Source organism: Pelodiscus sinensis, chromosome 17 (genome assembly GCF_052426305.1).
Source record: "Pelodiscus sinensis isolate ZL-2025 chromosome 17, ASM5242630v1, whole genome shotgun sequence".
NCBI lineage: Eukaryota > Metazoa > Chordata > Testudines > Trionychidae > Pelodiscus > Pelodiscus sinensis.
Window position 1 is genome coordinate 1,944,409 of NC_143068.1, and position 19,342 is coordinate 1,963,750.

Genomic DNA, 19,342 nt, shown 5'->3' on the forward strand with positions numbered 1-19,342 from the left:
GTTACCCATTGCTGACAAACCATTGCCAGTATCGCCTAACTCACCAAGTACAAGCACAACCTGGCTGAAGCCAGGAGTTCATCAGCCTGGAGTGAGACGAGTTAGCAAGTAGAGCCGAAGAAAACCTGCCAGGCAGTGAGGGGCGGGAACCTGCTACAAATGATTCACTCATTAAGGGACTTGGGAAGGTTTTCCTAACAAAGCAGCCGAAGAGGGGGAAGGGAAATGCAAGGGGAGGCAGCAAGCTACAGTAAAAAGGGAACTAAAATAAATGAGATGGTACAGTTGGTCATGGAGTCAAAATGCTAAGACTTGTGTTAAGTGCCTGGACTTCCCCAGCGTATCCTGGGGTTTTAGCTGACATCTTCCAAATATTAGTCTATTCCAGGCCTGTGCCTTCCCATAAGCAGGAGCAGGTGCAGTCAGAATGGAGTGCTTATGCTGTTCATATCTGCATCTGTCATCACTGCAACCAACGTTTCTCCTGGATGCTTACCAGCCTTCATCAGAAGCACATTTATTCCTCTCTGCTGGCCCAGCCTCATGTCTACACCGAGTGGACCAGAGTTCTTACCAAGTGCAGCTAGCAAAGGAATCGACATGTGAGCCAAATCATTTTGTCTCTCACTCTGGCTTCCCTTTCCTCTTTTCTTTCACGCTAGCCAAAGCAGCGCAGGAAGAATATTGATAATCAGGCATCACTACAGAAAACAACTGATGGGAAAGAAAAGGGTGTTACTTAAAAAAAAAAAAAAACCAAACCATGGACGTTTCTCCATATCCTTGATATTAAAATTCTAAATAAAGGGCAATAAGGAGTATTATGCAGAACGGTCGTTGGTGTTCAGAAATTAACAACACAGCATGCTCTGCTTGAAGAACTCTGGAGAGCTTTCTGCATTTTATACAGCTGCTCTCCTTTTGTGATCCACAGCATCTCTATGCAAGCATGATCAATTCATTCCCTATGTTGCGCTCAAGCGCATGGTAATTTTTGCCTTTATATGCAGTTTTTCATTTGACATTTTATGAGCCCGTTTTCCCAGAGAAACTTATCGAATTGCACGTCCAGTGTTTGCCTACTGCTTGTCATTCGAGTGTGCCAGCATATGCATTTACTCGCAAAGCCCATGCAGACTGGGCAGTGATGCACGTGGAGGGGTAACATCTCCCTCTTGCTCATGGAGGCATGCAGAACAGGGATCAGCTTTCTAACACGCCGGCACTGAGTGCATAAGCATTCTACACAAGCATTCTACTGACTTTGTGGGGCCACCAGCCTCTAGAACGTCACTGCTGAATTCAAGGAGAATTTGGCTTTTCTTGTTAGTGTCAGTGGAATAACGAAGGGGTGGCAAATGTGGAGGAAAATCCTGCTCTTGGGTGGCCAAGTGGGTTGGCAGGTCAGAGAAAACAGAGGCCATCTTCCTTGCCTTTTGGGAGCAGGACGGGATTTCAAATGCTGGGCACCCAGACTGGTGCTCAAGAGAGTCAGAGCCATCAGGCTGGGAGTATGCTGTCAGCTTCATGCATTAAAAGGGATGTACCCGACTGCAAGAATGGTGTGCTCCAGTGGGCCCTGCCCGGGCAACATGGCTCAAGATCCATCACAACTGTGGCTCTCCTCAGCTGCGTCCATGACAGCGAGAGCAAGGCTCTGCCCGCAGAACGGCCAGTGAGCCAGTCAGCCCGTTTCCTTCTCACTGCTCTGCCAGAGCCCCAGAAGCAGCCCCGAGTGCCTCGTGCACAGACAGAAGACTGTTCAAGCATGCTAGACAGTGCAGTAGCTCATAGAATCCTAGAACCCATCAGGGCCGGTCCCTGGCAGGACCAAGTGCCATCTAAGACCATCCCGGACGGATGTCTGTCCAACCTGCTCTTAAATATCTCCAGTGACGGAGATGCCACAACCTCCATAGGCAACTCATTCCCGTGGTTCACCACCCTGGCAGGCAGGAAGTTTTTCTTAATGTCCAAACTAAACCTCCCTTATTGCAGTTTAAGCCCTTTGCTTCTTGTCCTGTCCTCAGAGGCCAAGGAGAACATTTTTTCTCCCTCCTTGTGACACCCTTTAGATACCTGAAAAGTTCTCTCATGTCCCCTCTCAGCCTTCTCCTTTCCAAACTAAACAAGCCCAATTCTTTCAGCCTTCCCTCACAGGCAGTGTTCTCTGTAAGCTGCACACTTGTGCGGGCGCTCAGGAGAGATTCCAATGCCCCCCCCCCAGCTGATTAGCAGAGCACCCACAGCTAGATGTTTTGTTTCTACTGGGGGGTAGGGATGTAAAGGGGTAACCGGTTAAGCAGTTACCCAGTAAGCATTGCCTTACCAGCATGTTTACTGGGATAACTGATTAACCAGCGCTCAGCATGGCTGCTCTGGGCTGGCTGGGCCCACCATGCTGCTGGCTGAGGGCTGCTTCAGCCACACCATGCTGCAGGCAATGTGTAGTGGATTGGTTAACATTTCTCCCCATCTTTCGTAAAATGTGGTGCCCAGAACAGGACACAATACTCCAACTGAGGGCTAATCGGCACAGAGTAGAGCGGAAGAACGACTTCTCGGGTCTTGCTCCCAACACTCCTGTGAATACATCCCAGAATCATGTTTGCTTTTTTTGCAACAGCATCACACTGTTGACTCATTTAGCTTGTGGTCCACTCTGATCCCTAGATCTCTTTCTGCAGGACTACTTCCTAGACAGTCACTTCCCATTTTGGAGATGGAGACAAAAGTCCACTAGGGAGGAGAAATAGTACCTCCCAACATCTCTCTCACGTACTACCCTCAGAGTCCAAAGGTGGACAGCTGGTGCCCAAGAGGTGGAAAGCCATGACCTGCAAGGGAAACCACAAGCTAAGCCTTGGAATACAATAGGAAGTGGTGGCTGTAGGCAAACTCAATTATGCTAGGGTTTGTAATGTCCCTTGGCTGTACATATCCCCTGAGTTGCTGCTGGGTGCCAGGACGTTCTGTGGCATGTAAGGGCCCCCTGACATCTTAGGGCAGTTGCTTTGGAGTCTCCTACCACTCTGGCCTTATAGCACCAGGGACATGGCTGCCTCACACTGACCTGTCAAGTGGACGAGTTTTATTAAATTAACGGCTGTGAATGAACAGTGGAAAGAATTAGGATGAAGGGAAATTTGTTCTACTGTGATTTCAGGTTCTTATTTTTTTGAGTGATGCTGCACCTTCCTGGCAGAACTCTCTCATTCTGGGAGCACAATGAATGGCCTTCTTTTCTAGAAGAGACGTAGGCTATCAGCATAAAGACAAGAAGCAATGGGCTTAAATTGCGGCAAGGGAAGTTCAGGTTGGACATTAGGAAAAACATCCTGTCGGGGTGGTGAAACACTCAAAATGCCTGGGGAGGTTGTGGAATATCCATCACTGGAAATATTTAAGAGGCGGTTGGACAAACATCTATCAGGGATGGTCTACATGGTGCTTGGTCCTGCTGTGAGGGCAGGGGACTGGACTCGATGACCTCTCAAAGTCCGTTCCAGTTCTAGTCTTCTAGGATTCTGTGATTAGAGGTGGATTGAGTCAATGCCAATCTGCCAAAAGCTTTGTGTTAGGGGAAGGGAAACCCCTCACCCTACTTTCAATGAGCATTTTCAAAATCCAGATCAATGCAGAGCACTCTTAGAGTTTGTATCAGACAAAGAAGAGCTGGAGAAAAGCAATTTGGAAGGGGTGGGCAGCCTGGGAGAACATCCAGTACTCCCGTCATGCTCCCCAAGCAGGGCTCCGGGGGAAATGTTCAATCTTGGGTAGCCACATTCAGATCTGGTTTGTTTGTGTATCATGTGGAGTTCTTTAAATAAATTTACCAAATTGTCTACCAGGGATGAATGGGTTCTCCCCCACCCCCCTCCTGCTTAATAAACTTTCAGGGATCTCTTTATTGTTATGTCTAATTTTAGGGACAACTAACATTTCCTGATATTCAATTTCTCTCATAATTGTTGGAAGGAAACTAAATTGTCTGCTGTAAACATTCACTGTATTGTGTCAAAAGTATCTTTATTACAGTCCACTGGGAATACTAATAAAATTCCCAATCAAAGCCCTTCCTTACATTTTTTTTCCAGTTAGCTCTTTTCTCTTATGTATTCATTAATGTCAGTTCAAATAGTCTGCAGCCTAGATATGAGAACTTAAAATATATTATTTAACAATCAAAGATAGAATAAAGGGTGGTGCACAGTAAGATCCCTTTTTGCTTTTTTCCTTTGCTGCCTTCTATTACAGAAAGTAAGAGGGGCTATTCCATTTGTCTGTGTGCATGCTTAGAGTTGATGAAAAAAATCTCATTAGTTTAGTCTGACATATACTCAATACAGTCTATGTACATATTTTTTTTTTCATTTTATTCTACAGCTGCAAAATGATACTAAATTTCATCAGATTGGAATGAAAACTGTGGTCCTGGAACATTTCCCTTTAAGGACCTTCTATTTATTCAGAATTCATGAATCATTTTCCAGTAATACAACTATAATTATTCTTAAAGTGTTATGCTTGAAGGTTTAATATGAAATACTTGCAAAAAGCTCTTTTTCACTTTGATAGTTTATAATCTTCATGGTAATCAGATCAGTTAGCTCCTTCACACAGCAGCCAGCAAAATACAATTTAATATGAATCTCATACTCGTCACTCATGTTTTAATTAAAGTAATAAAAGCTAAGTCGTATTTTGCCCTTTACAATGTACACAGACATATAGACCTAAGTTATATAGCACCAGCTCAGACAGTTTTGATTATTGCTGATGGATTTCTTCATTTATGATTAATCCAAAGGAGTCTTTTTTTTCAAAGATTCCCAATCATGAAGAGAGGCGCCATTGATTAACAAAGCCATACGCTTCACTGGGAATGGCTCGAACGTACCCCCTTGCCGCTGGACAGCCAGACAATACAGCAATGCAGCCTGCACAGACAATGGGCCAAATTCAGGCCTGGTCCGAATGGTCTCAGCTGCCATTTCCTTCAAATGGTGCAAGTAAATGTTACTCCAAAGCTGCATGTAGTCCTACACATCCCAGCTCTTCATCTCCCTACCAAAGGCCAACTTGCCTCTGAGCATGGACGTTTAGGGCAGCCTCAACTTCCCACCGATTTTTGTTCCCATCTTCTTTAGCATCAATAACATGGGCGGACGTGGTGCTTGCAAAGCGAGCAAAGAGACGCCGCCACATGGCTCCATTTGCCACCAACGCCCAGCACAGGATTACTACCAGGAGTCATCCCATTGACATCAGAAGGGTCACTCAGCAGTGTCAAGAGCATACTCAGTAAGACTGGGGCCTTCACTGATTGTGAGAGAGACAGAAAGCAGAGTAAGACAGGAATGGAAGGAGGGCAAACATGGGATGTTAGCATTGGCATGGCGGCACGCTCTGTACAAGAATGACGGGTATCAAACTGAAGCTCAGAGCAGAGTTGTAAGTTCTAATGCAGCTGAGAACGACGTGAGTAGGATTCAATCCACATCTCACTGGCACCTTCCATGTCGCGTTCGTTCTGGGGAGCTTTATTTTTATTTAGGTTCTGTGTCCTGGCAAAGGCTGCAGGACAATGCATCTCTTGGGTGGACAAGAAGATATGCTACACAAGATGAAAGGCTGAACACAGGAAGAAGGGAAGAAGTGACCCTAGTTTAAGCCCCTGCTGGGCATGATCAGGAAGAAAGCTCGTAGGCCCATTGATGAGATAGGCAGAACTTTCTAGTAGACCGGGATGGCCACCCTTTTACAGATGAAGAGCCAAAATAGTGGTGGATATGGCACAAAGAGACCAGGGAAAAAAGCTGCTGAGCAAAAAAATCAAAAACAAAAAAACACCCGGCTGCCGAGTTTAGTCAAGTAAAAAAAAAGGTGGGGGGGGGGGGAAGGGTTTGTGTGTGTGTGTCAGAGCAGGCATTGCCCTTTTAATGGTGGCCATTTTGAGCGGCCATTTTGAAGAATGCTCAGGATGCCACAGCTCTGTCTCTTTCACACAGCTGCTCCTTGAAGAGCTGCGGGTGCGGGAACCGCAATTTTTTCTTTGAAGAGCTGCATGAGGCTCGCGAGCCACGGGTTAGCCACGCCTGTTGTAGGTCTTCAACACAATCACCACAAGGGAACACAGTGATGCAATCTGCCCCAGCACATGCAACCGCAAATCTCTAATCAGCATCTCTAATGCCCATGGACTTGTGCAGGATCCACCTTCCCAGACAGAGAATCGAAAAGAGCTCTCGCTGCAGACCAGGGCATGAGAACACCCCCGGTTTTGCCTTTCTCCTTAACCTAGGCCGTTGAGAGGTGAACTCTGATCCCACTGAGGTAACGGAAGCAGACGCAGGCCCCTGCAATAATCCGAAAGGAGATTTTTCAGGCTTAGGTAGTTAGCAGGGCTTCTACATGCTGGGGAAATACTGACGAATCCACAGCAAGGGGCGCAGCTGAGGCTGGATCCAAAGTCTATTAAATGACAAAGATTCTTTCTACAGATTTCAATGAGCTTTAGATCAGACATTTGGTAAACTGGAGTGGGGTCTGAATCCATCATGCATGAAGTTGTAAGTTGTCGTGGAACATAAATGTTGAAGGCAGGTTTGGATTGTGGATTCTTCTTCCTGTTTGCACAGGCCTCCATCCAAATATTGAAGTGGAAAATAATGCCTTCCTGCTCGGAGTAACTGGCTCCCAGTTACCTTCTGACAGTTAATCACCCTGTTATGATGGAAGGTCCAAACACAGGCTTGGTCCTGGTGCTCAGATATGAGAAGTAACCTATCAGCTTCAAGGAAACTTTGCTCAGCCATTCTGGGACATGCTAGGAGTTCTTCACTAACACCAAAAGACCCCCAATTATGGCACTTGCTCTTGTATGTTCAGCCAAACCCCGGTTGTGTTCTGAGTTCAGGGTGAATCTCTCTAGTCTGGCACTCTCTGGGCCAGCAACATCCATGGTTTGGCATAGAACACAGAATCCTAGAACACTAGAGATCATCAAGTCCAGTCCCCTGCCCTCACAGCAGGACCAAGCACATCTAGACCATCCCTGATAGATGTCTTTTTAACCTGCTCTTAAATATCTCCAGAGAGGGAGATTCCACAACCTTCCTAGGCAATTTATTCCAGCATGATTTTAATTAGGCAGATGTCCGCTTAACATGGGTGTGGCCAAGTTTCCTGCGATCCCATAAAGTTTGTTTACAGCCACCAGTCCTGGCTCTCAGTGTTCTAGGCTGCTATTTAGCTCTAGTTTACCCAAAATGTCTTCTAAGAGCCCAGTGGGAGTTGACTAGTCGATTCCCCCCCCCCCCCCATTGCCTCTATCAGATAGAGCCAGCAAAGGGGAAGAGGGAAGAAAGGTACTTCAAAACGGCAGCGCCACCAGAGCCAGTAGGCTTCATGTGGCACCACCACTTTGAAACGTCTTGGCGGTGTTTCAAAGGGGCAGCACTGCACAACTGATCCTGGGCTCTGTGCGGTGCTGCCCCTTTGAAACGCCGCAGCAGTGCTTCAAAGAGGCAGCACTTCGTGGAGCCCAGAGTCAGCTGGGGACTCCCTCCCTGACCCCGGCCTCCCTGTGGCATTTCTGTGGAACCCGGAATCAGCTGATCCTGGGCTTCATGCAGCGCTGCCGCTTTAAAATGCAGAGTAGAGCTCAGGATCAGCTGGGGAGTCCCCAGCTGACTCTGGCTCCATGTGGCATTTCAAAGCAGCAGCACCGCCCCCACTGACCCCATACTCCATGTGGGTGCTTCCGCTTTGAAATGCACAAGAGCCCCTGGTGGGAGTCCCACGCGGGTGCTTCCACTTTGTCTTGTACATTTCAAAGGAGGAATGCAGAAGTTCCTATCAACTAGTCGACTTTCCATCGACTACTTGACTCGTGAATGAATCATCCTTTTTCTGAATGCGCTCAGGGTCAGTGGTGTATGTCGATTAATGCTGCAGTGCACACTGCTGGTGTGAGCGTTCTTGTGCACACTGAAGCATCGTACTGGAACTGCCCTAGAGACCTTGCTAGCATGCACCCGTTAGCTTGCAATAGCAGGGACTGCACACCCGATGAGTGCACCCTGAGACTCTCATCCTCACAATACAAACTGGGGGATCCTATACACAAGCCCTAAATCTCTGGTGACGGAGGGCTCAGCTCTAAAGGCGCCTTATGTACCTGCCCACAGTCCTGCTTTACTTGTATACAACTTGTCTATGTTCTGTTGCAATGCAGCTGAGAAGGATCTTTAGGGGGAGGGAGCGTAAAATATCCACCAATATTATCACCACGTTTTACAGCACACTGTAGAACCTTGCCCAAACTATCTTCATCTGTAATACCAAGAATATAGAAGGAAGTTCCCGGTATCCTCATTAGTCTCTAATTATGCTATTATTTACTTTCACATTATTTCTCATTTACCAAATACACTTTTACTGTAATGGGCAATTCTTCATAACTAGCAAAACTATTGTTATGCTAAAACGAGTGTTCTAAGTGATATTTATTATTTGAGAAAAGCTGCGTAACCCTGAATGAGGGCATGAAATGGCAAGAACACTGCTTCAAATTCCCATTTTAAATAAGTCACCACGACAGCTGTGCCTTTATAAAACTTATTAGAGCAGCTCTCAGACCCACGTGGCTCAGGGATATATACAAATTATACAGTTTCTGTCATTCGATCAAATCAGAGGGATGTTTTGACCGCAGAAATGAGACAAATGCAAGTTGTAATTCAACACCCAACAGAAGCCACGGCAGTAATGTGTCTTGACATCTGATCAAATGACCCTGACCATTTGATCCCCAAGATCAGTGAGATACTGTATCTGTTATGACGAATTCAGACCAAAGTTTAAAGATGCATGAAGACAGACATAGTGGAGAGGTGCTGATTTATACACATTCACACCGTGTATATCTATTTTAGAGAATTTATGCATCGGTCTGTCAATCTATAAAGCCGTCCATCTGTGAGCCGGTTTGTTCAAGAACTCCTTCTAAACAGTAAGAGCTAGGGCTACGAAATTTGGTAGGCAGCTTCCTCTTCTCCTAACTTAAAGCAAGTTCAGGGATTGGTTCTGCCACGACAATGAGATGTGCCTGGAATCTGACTATTTTCCATCACACAGAAAGGGAGGGGCTAATAGGAGGGACAGTTATACTGCAGTGTGACCACAGGGGGGTAACCACATCAGGAAGAGAGTGACAAGCTGGGACCAGGGTTCTCCATGTTGCTGGCCACCAGCCCAGGTAAGTGGGCCCTTCTACCCCACACTCCTTCTCCCCGCCCTCACTTGCTGCACCAGATGGGGGGGGCACTAGCCAGCTGCCCGATTGCCCCAGAGCAGCTGCAGATAGACCAGGCAGTGGATCCCTGCCCCCCTGGACAAGCTGGATGCCCCCAGCCTCCCTAGAAAACCCAGCCCATGCCCGCCTCCACCCCTGGAAGCGGAAATGCCCCTCCTCTACTCATGCTACCTTGATGACATCTTCATCCTCTGGATCCATGGGAAGGAGGCCCTTGAAGAATTCCACTGAGATTTCAACAATTTCTGCTCCATCGTCAACCTCAGCCTGGACCAGTCCACACAAGAGATCCACTTCCCAGACACTACAGTGCAAACAAGAAATAGTCGAACAAGCACAACCCTATGCTGGGAACCTACCGACTGCTCTTCTCAACTACATGCCTGTAGCTTTCACCCAGAACACATCACACAATCCACTGTCTACAGCCAAGGCCTAAGATACAACCGCATTTGCTCCAGTCCCTCAGATAGAGACAAATATCTACGGGATCTCTATCAAGCTACAGTACCCACCTGGGGAAGCGAATGGACAGACTGTAGTCACCTACTACACAACAGATCCAACAAAGAAAGCAACAGATCGCCATTGGCCATTACCTATAGCCCCCAGCTAAAACCTCTTCAGCCCATCCTCAAGAATCTAAAACCTACCCTAGATGACGATCCCTCCCTCTCACAGACTTTGGGAGGCAGGTCAGTCCTCCCTTACAGAAAGCCCTGCAACCTGACACACATACTCACCACCAACCTCACCCCCTCAACAGAAACACTAACCCAGGAACCAATCCCTGCAACAATCTCTGTTGCCAACTCGGTGTCACTAGGGTAGATGTATGAACAATCATAGCATCTAATCACATCGGCCACAGCTTCTTCACGTGCCCATCTACGAATATCATCTATGCCATCATGTGCCAGCAATGCCCCTCTGCCATGCACACTGGACAAACTGGACTGTCTCAACGCAACAGAATAAAGACATAAATCAGAGCTCACAAATGGAAAAGAACCCCAAACCCACAGAGAGAGAACATTTTAGCCTCCCTGGACACACAGTGACAGACTTGAAAGTTGCCATCTTCAAGCAAAACAATTTCAAAACCAGACTGCAATGCAAAACTACTGAGCTGGAACAAGCATGCAAATTTGACACCATCAGAACTGGAACAGTGAAGGGCTCTCTCATTACAGTTTTCCACGTTAAATACATTTTAAAAATGAATCAAACTTATCAAGATCAGCATTCAAGAATGCATCCTACTGCAACACAATAGAATTAGCTCTGATGTAACACTCCCATCTCTGTACCCCTACCGTCTGCTTTTTTTCTTTCACTTCATGCATCTGATGAAGTAAGTTACTACAACTCACTACATCTTATGCTGTAATAAAATTGTTAGTCTTTAACAATTCCCAGTTGTTGTTGTAAATTTCTAACCCTTTGCATTGACAGGCATTCACATAGCAAGGCTGGTCCCTCCTTGCATGGTACACTGGCTCATTGGTAACCTGTTACATTCCTCAAGATTTTACATTATTTAGCTGCTCCTCTTTTGTTTCAAAAAAAGGAAACTGACAAGGGCAAAGAATGACACTCTGCCAACTTTATTAGGCACAATAGATACTTCACTCATCCCAGGGGTCAAATGTCCATGGCCGTTTGATCAGACGTCAGGTTGCATTAATAGCATGGCCTCTGTTGGGGGTTGAATTACATTTTGCATTTGACTCATTTCTGGGGTCATATGTCCCTCTTGTGTGACTGAACGCTAGGAATTATTCTCATGGAGCAGTTTCTGCCACTGTGGCTAAGGGTCTGTCAGCACTTCCATTATGCTATTGCCTTCTGTGTTCACAGGTTTAGTTCTCAGCTGAGACTGCCTCTTTCTGGCATGAAAACATGACACCTAATGAACAGCCTGGGAGCAAATCTTTTCAAAATGAGATTCAGGGATTGGTTGGCTTGGAAATGCACATGGCTATTTATTTAGCACAGCAGCTCTCAACTGTGTGACCGCCCATAAGGAAATTCACATACACACAGTTTTAATGGGGAACTGGGTTCTGAGCTTTGCTTTACCACTGCGAGACCCTGGGGAAAAGTTCCTGGGACACAAGCATCCCCAGGAAAAAGGTTATCACAGGATCAGGCCCCTTAATCTCTCTGTGTCACAGTGTTCCAGTATCCCCAACTTTATTTACCTGATGGGAAAGGAAGAGGTCAAGAGCCTTAACTAATTACAGGTAAAGGACTTGGAAATTCCTTGATAGAAAGTACTCAAAAAAGGAGCAAGATTTTAACATTGTGAAGTTGTAGTTACAAACTCTACACACCAGAGGCCACTTAATCCAAAAGGCTAAAAGCCATTACATTCAACTGAGAAATGAATCTGAAAACTAAACTCCAAGTGGCACTGTAGAACAAAAGTCCACGCACTCTAAAAATCAGCCGCAGCCTGTGACAAAAAAGACAATTCGTCCTTAGCTACTACAGAGGCATAGGGCCAGACTCTGCACCATATCAATAGGTTCACAGAGTGACCCCAGCATAAAGCTGGGGGAACACAGAGAATATCTAGTCCATATTTATAATCAGCCTTCCTACCCCAAAATAGCTCTCGTGGTCTATAAAGCAGATGATTCATTAACTTGAGCTTAGAATTTCTCGGGTGTCACTGATGAATTTGATCCGAAGTGTATACATTGGCCATCACTGTTGTCTGGTCACCTCTGGGGAGGTATGCAGCATCTTCTGTAAGACCATCAAAGCTGCCATATTGGATCAGATCATGTTCCATCTTGCCCAATAGCATGTCTCTGATAGTGGCCCAGACGATATCTTCAGGTCGGGGCGGGGGGCAGGAGAGGTACAGGGTGAGCAATTGTAGTTGTGTCCCTCACCACCTTGGCTGAGAGTCTTTGACAGACATATCCTCCCTTAGCTCACCCAGTTCTTTTGTTAACCTTGTTATACTTTTAGGCATCACAACCTCCCATGGCAATGAGGTCCACAGGTTACTTGTACGTTGTGGGAAAAAATATAACTTCTTGTTTGTATTAAACACGCTTCCTGTTAACTGCATTGGGTGACCCCTGCTTTGTGTGTTTTGGAAAGTGGTAAACAGCATTTCCTTATTCACTTTCTCCACACCATCTATGATTTTATAGACCTCGATCACATCCTTCCCCACTCCCCAGTCTCTTGTCTAAGCTGAACAGAAGCTTAGAACAGAAGAACAGCCAGAGTAGGTCAGACCAAAGGCCCATCTAGCTCAGTGTCCTGTCGGCCGACAGTGGCCAAGCCAGGTGCCCCAGAGGGAGTGAACAGAACAGGGAATCATCAGGTGATCCCTCTCCTGTCATCCACTTCCAGCCCCTGACAAACAGAGGCTGGGGTCACCATCCCTACCCATCCTGGCTAATAAGTACTGATGGACCTAACATCCATGAATGTATCTAGTTTTTTAAAAACCCTGCCAAAGTCCTGGTCTTCACAACATCCTCTGGCAAGGAGTTCCACAGGCTGATTGTGTGCTATGTGAAGAAAAATTTCCTTTTGTTTATGTTAAACCTGATACCTGTTAATTTCATTTGGCGACCCCTAATTCTTGATCTTGATCTCAACCCTTAAAACCTGATCTTTTTAGTCCCCCCTCATATGGAAGCTGAATCTAACTGTGCACAGTAGCACTTCATAAAAATTCAGGACAGGAAATGAAAGAAACCACATCCACTCGTTATAACAGAATGGAGGCTACAAACAATAACTATGGTTTCTATTTATCCCCTGGGAACGGGGGTTCTAAATGGTGTTCTAATGCGTACTAGAGAGGCATGCCACCTGTGGTGGTGACTTACCTGTTTCTCACGTGAGATTCTGGGCTAATGTATATCCTTCAGATCAAATTCATCAGTGACACCCGAGAAATTCTAAGCTCAAGTTAATGAATTATCTGCTTTACAGATCACAAGAGCTATTTGGGGGCAGGAAGTGCTTAGCAAACGCTAAGTAACGCCTGCAGCGCTCACTGGAATAGAACCTTTGGCTGTCAGGAATGACGTCATGGCCAGCGTAATAAAGCACCCCTAGGCAAACAAGCAACACTGTGAAAGCAAACAATGGCTGGGGAGAGACTAATGAGGGGGGAAGCTGGGAACAAGAGGAGCCGGTTTTTAAACTGGTCTCCCTCGCAGACTAGCTCCCGTCTGGCACCCTGTGTTGCTGTTGGCCCAACCACAAGGGACTATAGAATAGTTGACTAACCAATAAGAATTAATGAGGTTACTCGACTATTCGATTAACCAATATTTAACATCCCTAAGAGGCTCATGAGCAGTGTTCCCTCTAATCTTTTCCATTTAAGTGCAGATTTTTCCCCCATCCACGTGTGGAATACATTTTGCTATGTGCACCAAGGCCTGTGTGAATGTGCACCACCAGAAGAAACAAAACCTAGCTGTGGGGGCTCTGCTAACTAGTTGAGTGGCATTGAAATCTCTCCTGAGTATCTGCACAAGCGCACAGCTTAAGGGAACTCTGCTCAGGAGCCATGCAGTGAGGGATACATGACACCCACCTCACTGGGCATGCATGGGGGCTTAACAGCTACACTCGCAGGGTAACAGCAGTGCCCGGAACCTGATACTTCGCCTTGCACTCTCAGCTCCTTCCCTCCTCCAGATCCACGACCGTTCCCACCAGCGTGGTGCGGGAAGGTGTCAGCTCACATACTCCAGAAGTGTGAGGGAGCGGGGCCACCCCATAGCTCTGATGTGAGTTAAGCACCCAGCCAACGCCTGGAGAGACATGTCGGGCCTCGTCTAAACTAGGATGTAAAGTTACGGTGTTGGATGAAGTCAGCTAGCGCCACCAACCAAAGCTCCTTCAACAGCTTATCCACACCAACCTTTTGCCTGCTCCCAACTTTTCTCACATTGCCCCCTGAGCACCAAACGGCCTTCCCCCCACTTCCCACTCTCCTCCCACAGCCTGGCATTCCCTTAGGAGGGCTCCTCTCACTGCCCCAGACCAGATACATCCCTGGCCTCTCTCGGCTGTTGTTATTAGAAGCTCTAGTATTTGTATTTCCACACCACATCAGAGACCAGTCACACAGAAGGACCCTGATGTGCCAGGGGCTGTTCAAACAGAACAAAAGGTTGGTCCCTGCCCCAAACAGATGCCCCAAAGTACGGACTGCTGCCTCCCAGGTCCAGGGTGAGGCCAACTAGGACTGTGGGAACGCAGCCAAGAGGCTGGCTCCAGAGATTCCACCCCACGTTTTCAATGGGGCTGGTGCCAGACCCTCTGGAGGAAGGCGAGATGTAAGGAAGGGGTGAGTAGTGAGGGTGAAACTGATCACGATTTAGCTTCCATGATTCCGGATGCATCTCCCTCAGGATCTGCACCATGGGGACCAGTGATCAGTCTGAATATTGACCCTAGGCCTCGCCACAGTTCATTTCTTCCTTCTTAACTTTTTAAGTTTCCTTTACATTTTAAAACACGGGCTGAATATCCCTTTGAATTAATGATTTACTAGATAGAAGGGGGTTGCAAATGTTTCAACCTTCTATTTTAAATTTGCACCCTTATTGCCAAGTGCCTGACAATGTGTCTTTCCTTATTAGAAAGTCATCTCCTCCGTCCGCGATCTCTTAGCCGTGGTTCTTATTCTAGTTTCCCTCAAGTTCCCCGCATGAGGAGGAAGCGAGATGTCACAAGGCCTGAGAGATACAATGTATCACTTTACAATAGGAAATGCAAATTGTTCCTTTTGGCTGCATTTCAGGTCCCAGTACAGTCCCCTCCTCCCCCCACTATATTACTGATGGCACATTCCTGGTGGCCAGGCAAGTCATGCTGTGCATTGGACGGGGAACCTCTGATCTTTCTTGATTAGTAGGTCAAGTTCTTGCTCCGGGAGATTTTTCTAACTCCCAGCTTTTCTTAGGCTTCATACTCCGTTAATACACTGTGGGCTCCATCCAAGAAGATGCTGCACCCCTGCAAGCCCTGTGGCCACCCTGGCGTCTGTTCGGACATTTGAGAATCATTTGCTCATTTCCATCAGACCCAGGTAAGTCACTGACAGTCCCGGCGTGGTGGGCACCCAGCCCTTTGCTAGAGGAAGCTTATCACAATTCCTGTCCCAGCCAAATGAGAACACCACGCGCACCACGCAGGGGCCCCCTATCAAGAATTGCCACATAAGAACATAAGAACAACCAGACTGGGTCAGAGCAGAGGTCCATCCAGCCCCATTATCCTGTTTGCTGACAGTGGCCAATGCCAGGTGCCCCAGAAGGAGTGAACCAAACAGGTAATGATCAAGTGATCGCTCTCCTGCCATCCATCTCCAGGCTCTGACAAAGGCTAAGGACACCATTTCTTACCCGTCCTGGCTAATAGCCATTAATGGACTTAACCTCCATGAATTTATCTAGTTAAACCCTGTTACAGTCCTAGCCTTCAAAACCTCCTCAGGCAAGGAGTTCCACAGGTTGACTGTGCGCTGTGTGAAGAAGAACTTCCTTTTATTTGTTTTAAACCTACTACCCATTAATTTCATTTGGTGGCCCCTAGTTCTTATATTATGTGAACAAGTAAATAACTTTTCCTTATTCACTTTCTCCACACCACTCATGATTTTATAGACCTCTACCATATCCCCCCTTAGTCTCCTCTTTTCCTTGCTGAAAAGTCCCAGTCTCTTTAATCTCTCCTCATATGGGACCCATTCCAAACCCCTGATCATTTTAGTTGCCCTTCTCTGAACCTTTTCTAATACCAGTATATCTTTTTTGGAGATGAGGAGACCACATCTGTATGCAGTATTCCAGATGTGGGCGTACCATGGATTTATATAAGGGCAATAAGATATTCTCCGTCTTATTCTCTATCCCTTTTGAATGATTCCTAACATCCTGTTTGCTTTTTTGACGGCCACTGCACACTGTGTGGACGTCCTCATAGAACTAGCCACGATGACTCCAAGATCTCTTTCCTGATTAGTAGTAGCTAAATTAGTCCCCATCGTATTGTATGGACTCCCAGCTTGTGAGGTGCTGTGAACTCCAGCCCTGAGGCCAGTGGGAGTCTGCACAGGCGTACAACTGAACACAGCTTGAGTGCTTTGCTGCACTGGGGCCAGAACGCTCTGAGCCTCATAGGATCAAGCTCTTTGAGATCAGAACAGGGGACACTCGGAGCGTTTCTGCAGCTCTGCCCAGCTCCCATGAAAGCTCCAGCGCCAATTCCCCCTTTCCTTGCCCAGGCTCCCAGGAAGTGGGTGCTTGGGAGACAGCGTGTGGGAGGTCAGACCGAACACCCAGGGTGTAGCGGAGAGGGGGAACCCTAGGCTGGGTGTGACCAGCCCCTGGCTTATCTCTTGTACCGTGAGCATGCTCTCAAAACTCAAGGCGCTGCTCTTGCGCTGCGTTTGTTTCTGCAGAGCCACCTGAACACCTGCGGTTGCAACATACATTTTGTCTCTACTACCACAAATTTCTCAAGCAAGAGCAGCCCCTCTCCTCTGTAGCAACAGAAATATCTCTTGCCCCCGGGCAAGCTGTGACGTAGTGGGGGTACCTGGCTGGTTTCTATGCTGCTGGCTCTGGGGTAACCCCCACTGGGTACCACGACCCAGCAAAACAGGATGAGTCACTATGCAAAGGAGTATGGCCAGACACCCCCCATGGAGAGGAACAAAGGAAGGTGGAATGCTGCCCTGGCTGGGGGGCAGGGCTGGAAGAGGGTTAGTGAGTGCCTGTCTGGAAAGCAGGGGAGAAGGAGCTGGGGAGGGGGCTGGGACTCCCCTATCTCAAGGGGGGCACTGAGGCCTCTTAGCCCCAGTTCCTGTAACCAGATTACATCTGTGCTGTGCTGTATCCTGGAGGAGCAATAAACCACCCTCAATTCCACTGGCTGGTGGAGTCTGTTTGTGCCATTTCGGGGTGCAGGAGACGGGGGACCCCCCAACGCGCCGTCACACAAGCCTACAGCAGGGCGTCTCTCTCCCACCACACGAATCTCTCAGGTGACGAACGCCTCTTCTCAAGACAACAATTGTTCTTCTTCTTTTCCACGTAACGTTTGTTTTGCATCATTTTCAAGATCTGATCTAGACGTGGACAAATGATTCACTAGCCTGTCTAGCCCAGACCTGGTAAGCAAGAAGCCTAACAACAGGGATGTACTGTAACTGCTGCCCAGACAGCAGATAATCAGCGTCCCGGGAACCAGGAAGCGGGTAACATATTGTGCCAGGAGACAAATCGTCCATGCGAAATCTGTGATGCAATAACTTAACACAACTTTACAGCTTACAATGGACACTGCTGCGAGGGCTGGGCCTACCGAGTGATACATTTTAAAGCCCTTCCGTTACGTCAGACTTGTAATTTGGCTCAGCCGTTAGCCGGACCAGATGAGACGTGCCAACGGCAGCCTCAGGCACCTTTCCAACGGGGGGGCACTGCCACGCTGTCCCATGACACCGAGGTTTGATCCGAGTAGATCACGCAATCACAGAATCCTAGAAGACTAGGACTGGAAGGGACCTCGAGAGGTCATCGAGTCCAGTCCCCTGCCCCCACGGCAGGACCAAGCACGGTCTAGAGCAGTGTGTGTCTACCTTTTTTGTTATAAAGTACCCCTTTACAAAAAAATTATAAGTACTCCCAGAAGCTACAGCTTTCGGACACACAAAATGTTTTTCTACCATTGCAACACATTTGTTTAAACGACATAATTGTAGCCGGGTGGGCGATGACATTTTTAGTGTAAAAAGTACAAAAATAACAAAGTGCTGGAAAACTTAAAAACAAAAATTCAGTTTTCTCCAAATTTCAGTGTGCTGATGTACCCCCAGACGTCTCTCGAGTACCCCGAGGGTACTCATACCACTGGTTGAGAAACACTGCCCCAGGCCGTCCCGGAGAGATGTACATGTGCTAGCTCTCCCAAAGCTAGTGTGCTAAAAAGAGCAGCGTGGCCCTGGTGCATAAGTACAGTCCTATCTGGGTGTCTACACTGCACTGTTAGCTCAAAATCAGATATGCAATTTGTGCTATGCAATCTGTGTATCTTATTTTGATTTTATTTTGAAATTTGGCCCATCTACATGGTGCCAAATTTCGAAATAAAGTGCTATTTCGAGCCATCCCGTATCCCTCATGCAATGAGGTTTACAGGGATGGTGAAATAGCGCATCCGTTATCTATTTCAAAATAACAGGCATGTTCCTTGAACATAGAGACGATATTTCGGGATAGCTTGGTATCCAGAAATAGCCTTGCAATGTAGACAGACCCTCTGAGATCTCAACTATGTGTCCAGGCAGTTGGCCTAGCCAACACAGCTACACTCCAGCTTTTAGTGCACTAGCTTTTTTGTTACACTTGTGACAGCCTATTGACACCAAAGCCAGGTCTACACTAGACCCGGCAGCTCGCCTTAAAGTACGCAACTCCAGTAACATCAAATACATAGCTGGAGTTGGCTTCCCTTAAGCCGAGCTTGGCAGCAGCCTCATAGCGGGAGGCCGATGGGAGCAAACACTCCCGTTGACTTCCCTTACTCCTCACACAAAGAGGAGTACGGGATGCCAGCGGGATGGCCTTTGAGTTCAACTTAGTGAGTCTTAATCAGACTTGCTAAATCAAACTCCGGAATATCGATTGTGGCAGAGGCAATCTTCTGTGCCTCGAAGTCAAATCCCAACAGAGCAGCATGGGTGGAAATAAAAGCAGAATTTGACTATCAGATATGCAATTTGCACTACGCAAACTGCTTTCCAAAGCAGTCAAATGACAGGAAAACAAGTCTACTGAAAGTTAAAAGGACTTCTGCTCATGAATCTCTCAGGTGCCTTGAAAATGGCACTCTCGCTACATCTTCTCAGCCCACAGAAGCAAAGTGACCCTTACCTGATTCGCTGACAGGAACTCCTGAGCATTGTCATTCATTCCCATGTACATGTTCTCCCCGTCAAACTGGAAAGACAAACAGAAGGGACGG

General features: G+C 47.1%; 1 protein-coding gene across 5 annotated transcripts in view; it reads right to left on the minus strand.

Moving 5' to 3' along the window:
* TOX2 (TOX high mobility group box family member 2) overlaps positions 1–19,342 on the minus strand; it is a 259,379-nt gene that overhangs the window by 145,479 nt on the left and 94,558 nt on the right. For 4 of the 5 annotated variants that reach the window (XM_075901497.2, XM_075901498.2, XM_075901495.2 and 1 more), the window contains exon 2: positions 19,252–19,317. In XM_075901497.2, coding sequence (XP_075757612.2) covers positions 19,252–19,317 — 66 coding nt within the window. Of the gene's footprint in view, positions 1–13,179; positions 14,235–19,251; positions 19,318–19,342 lie in introns of those variants that run through there. The other variant, XM_025181440.3, reaches the window with a different exon arrangement.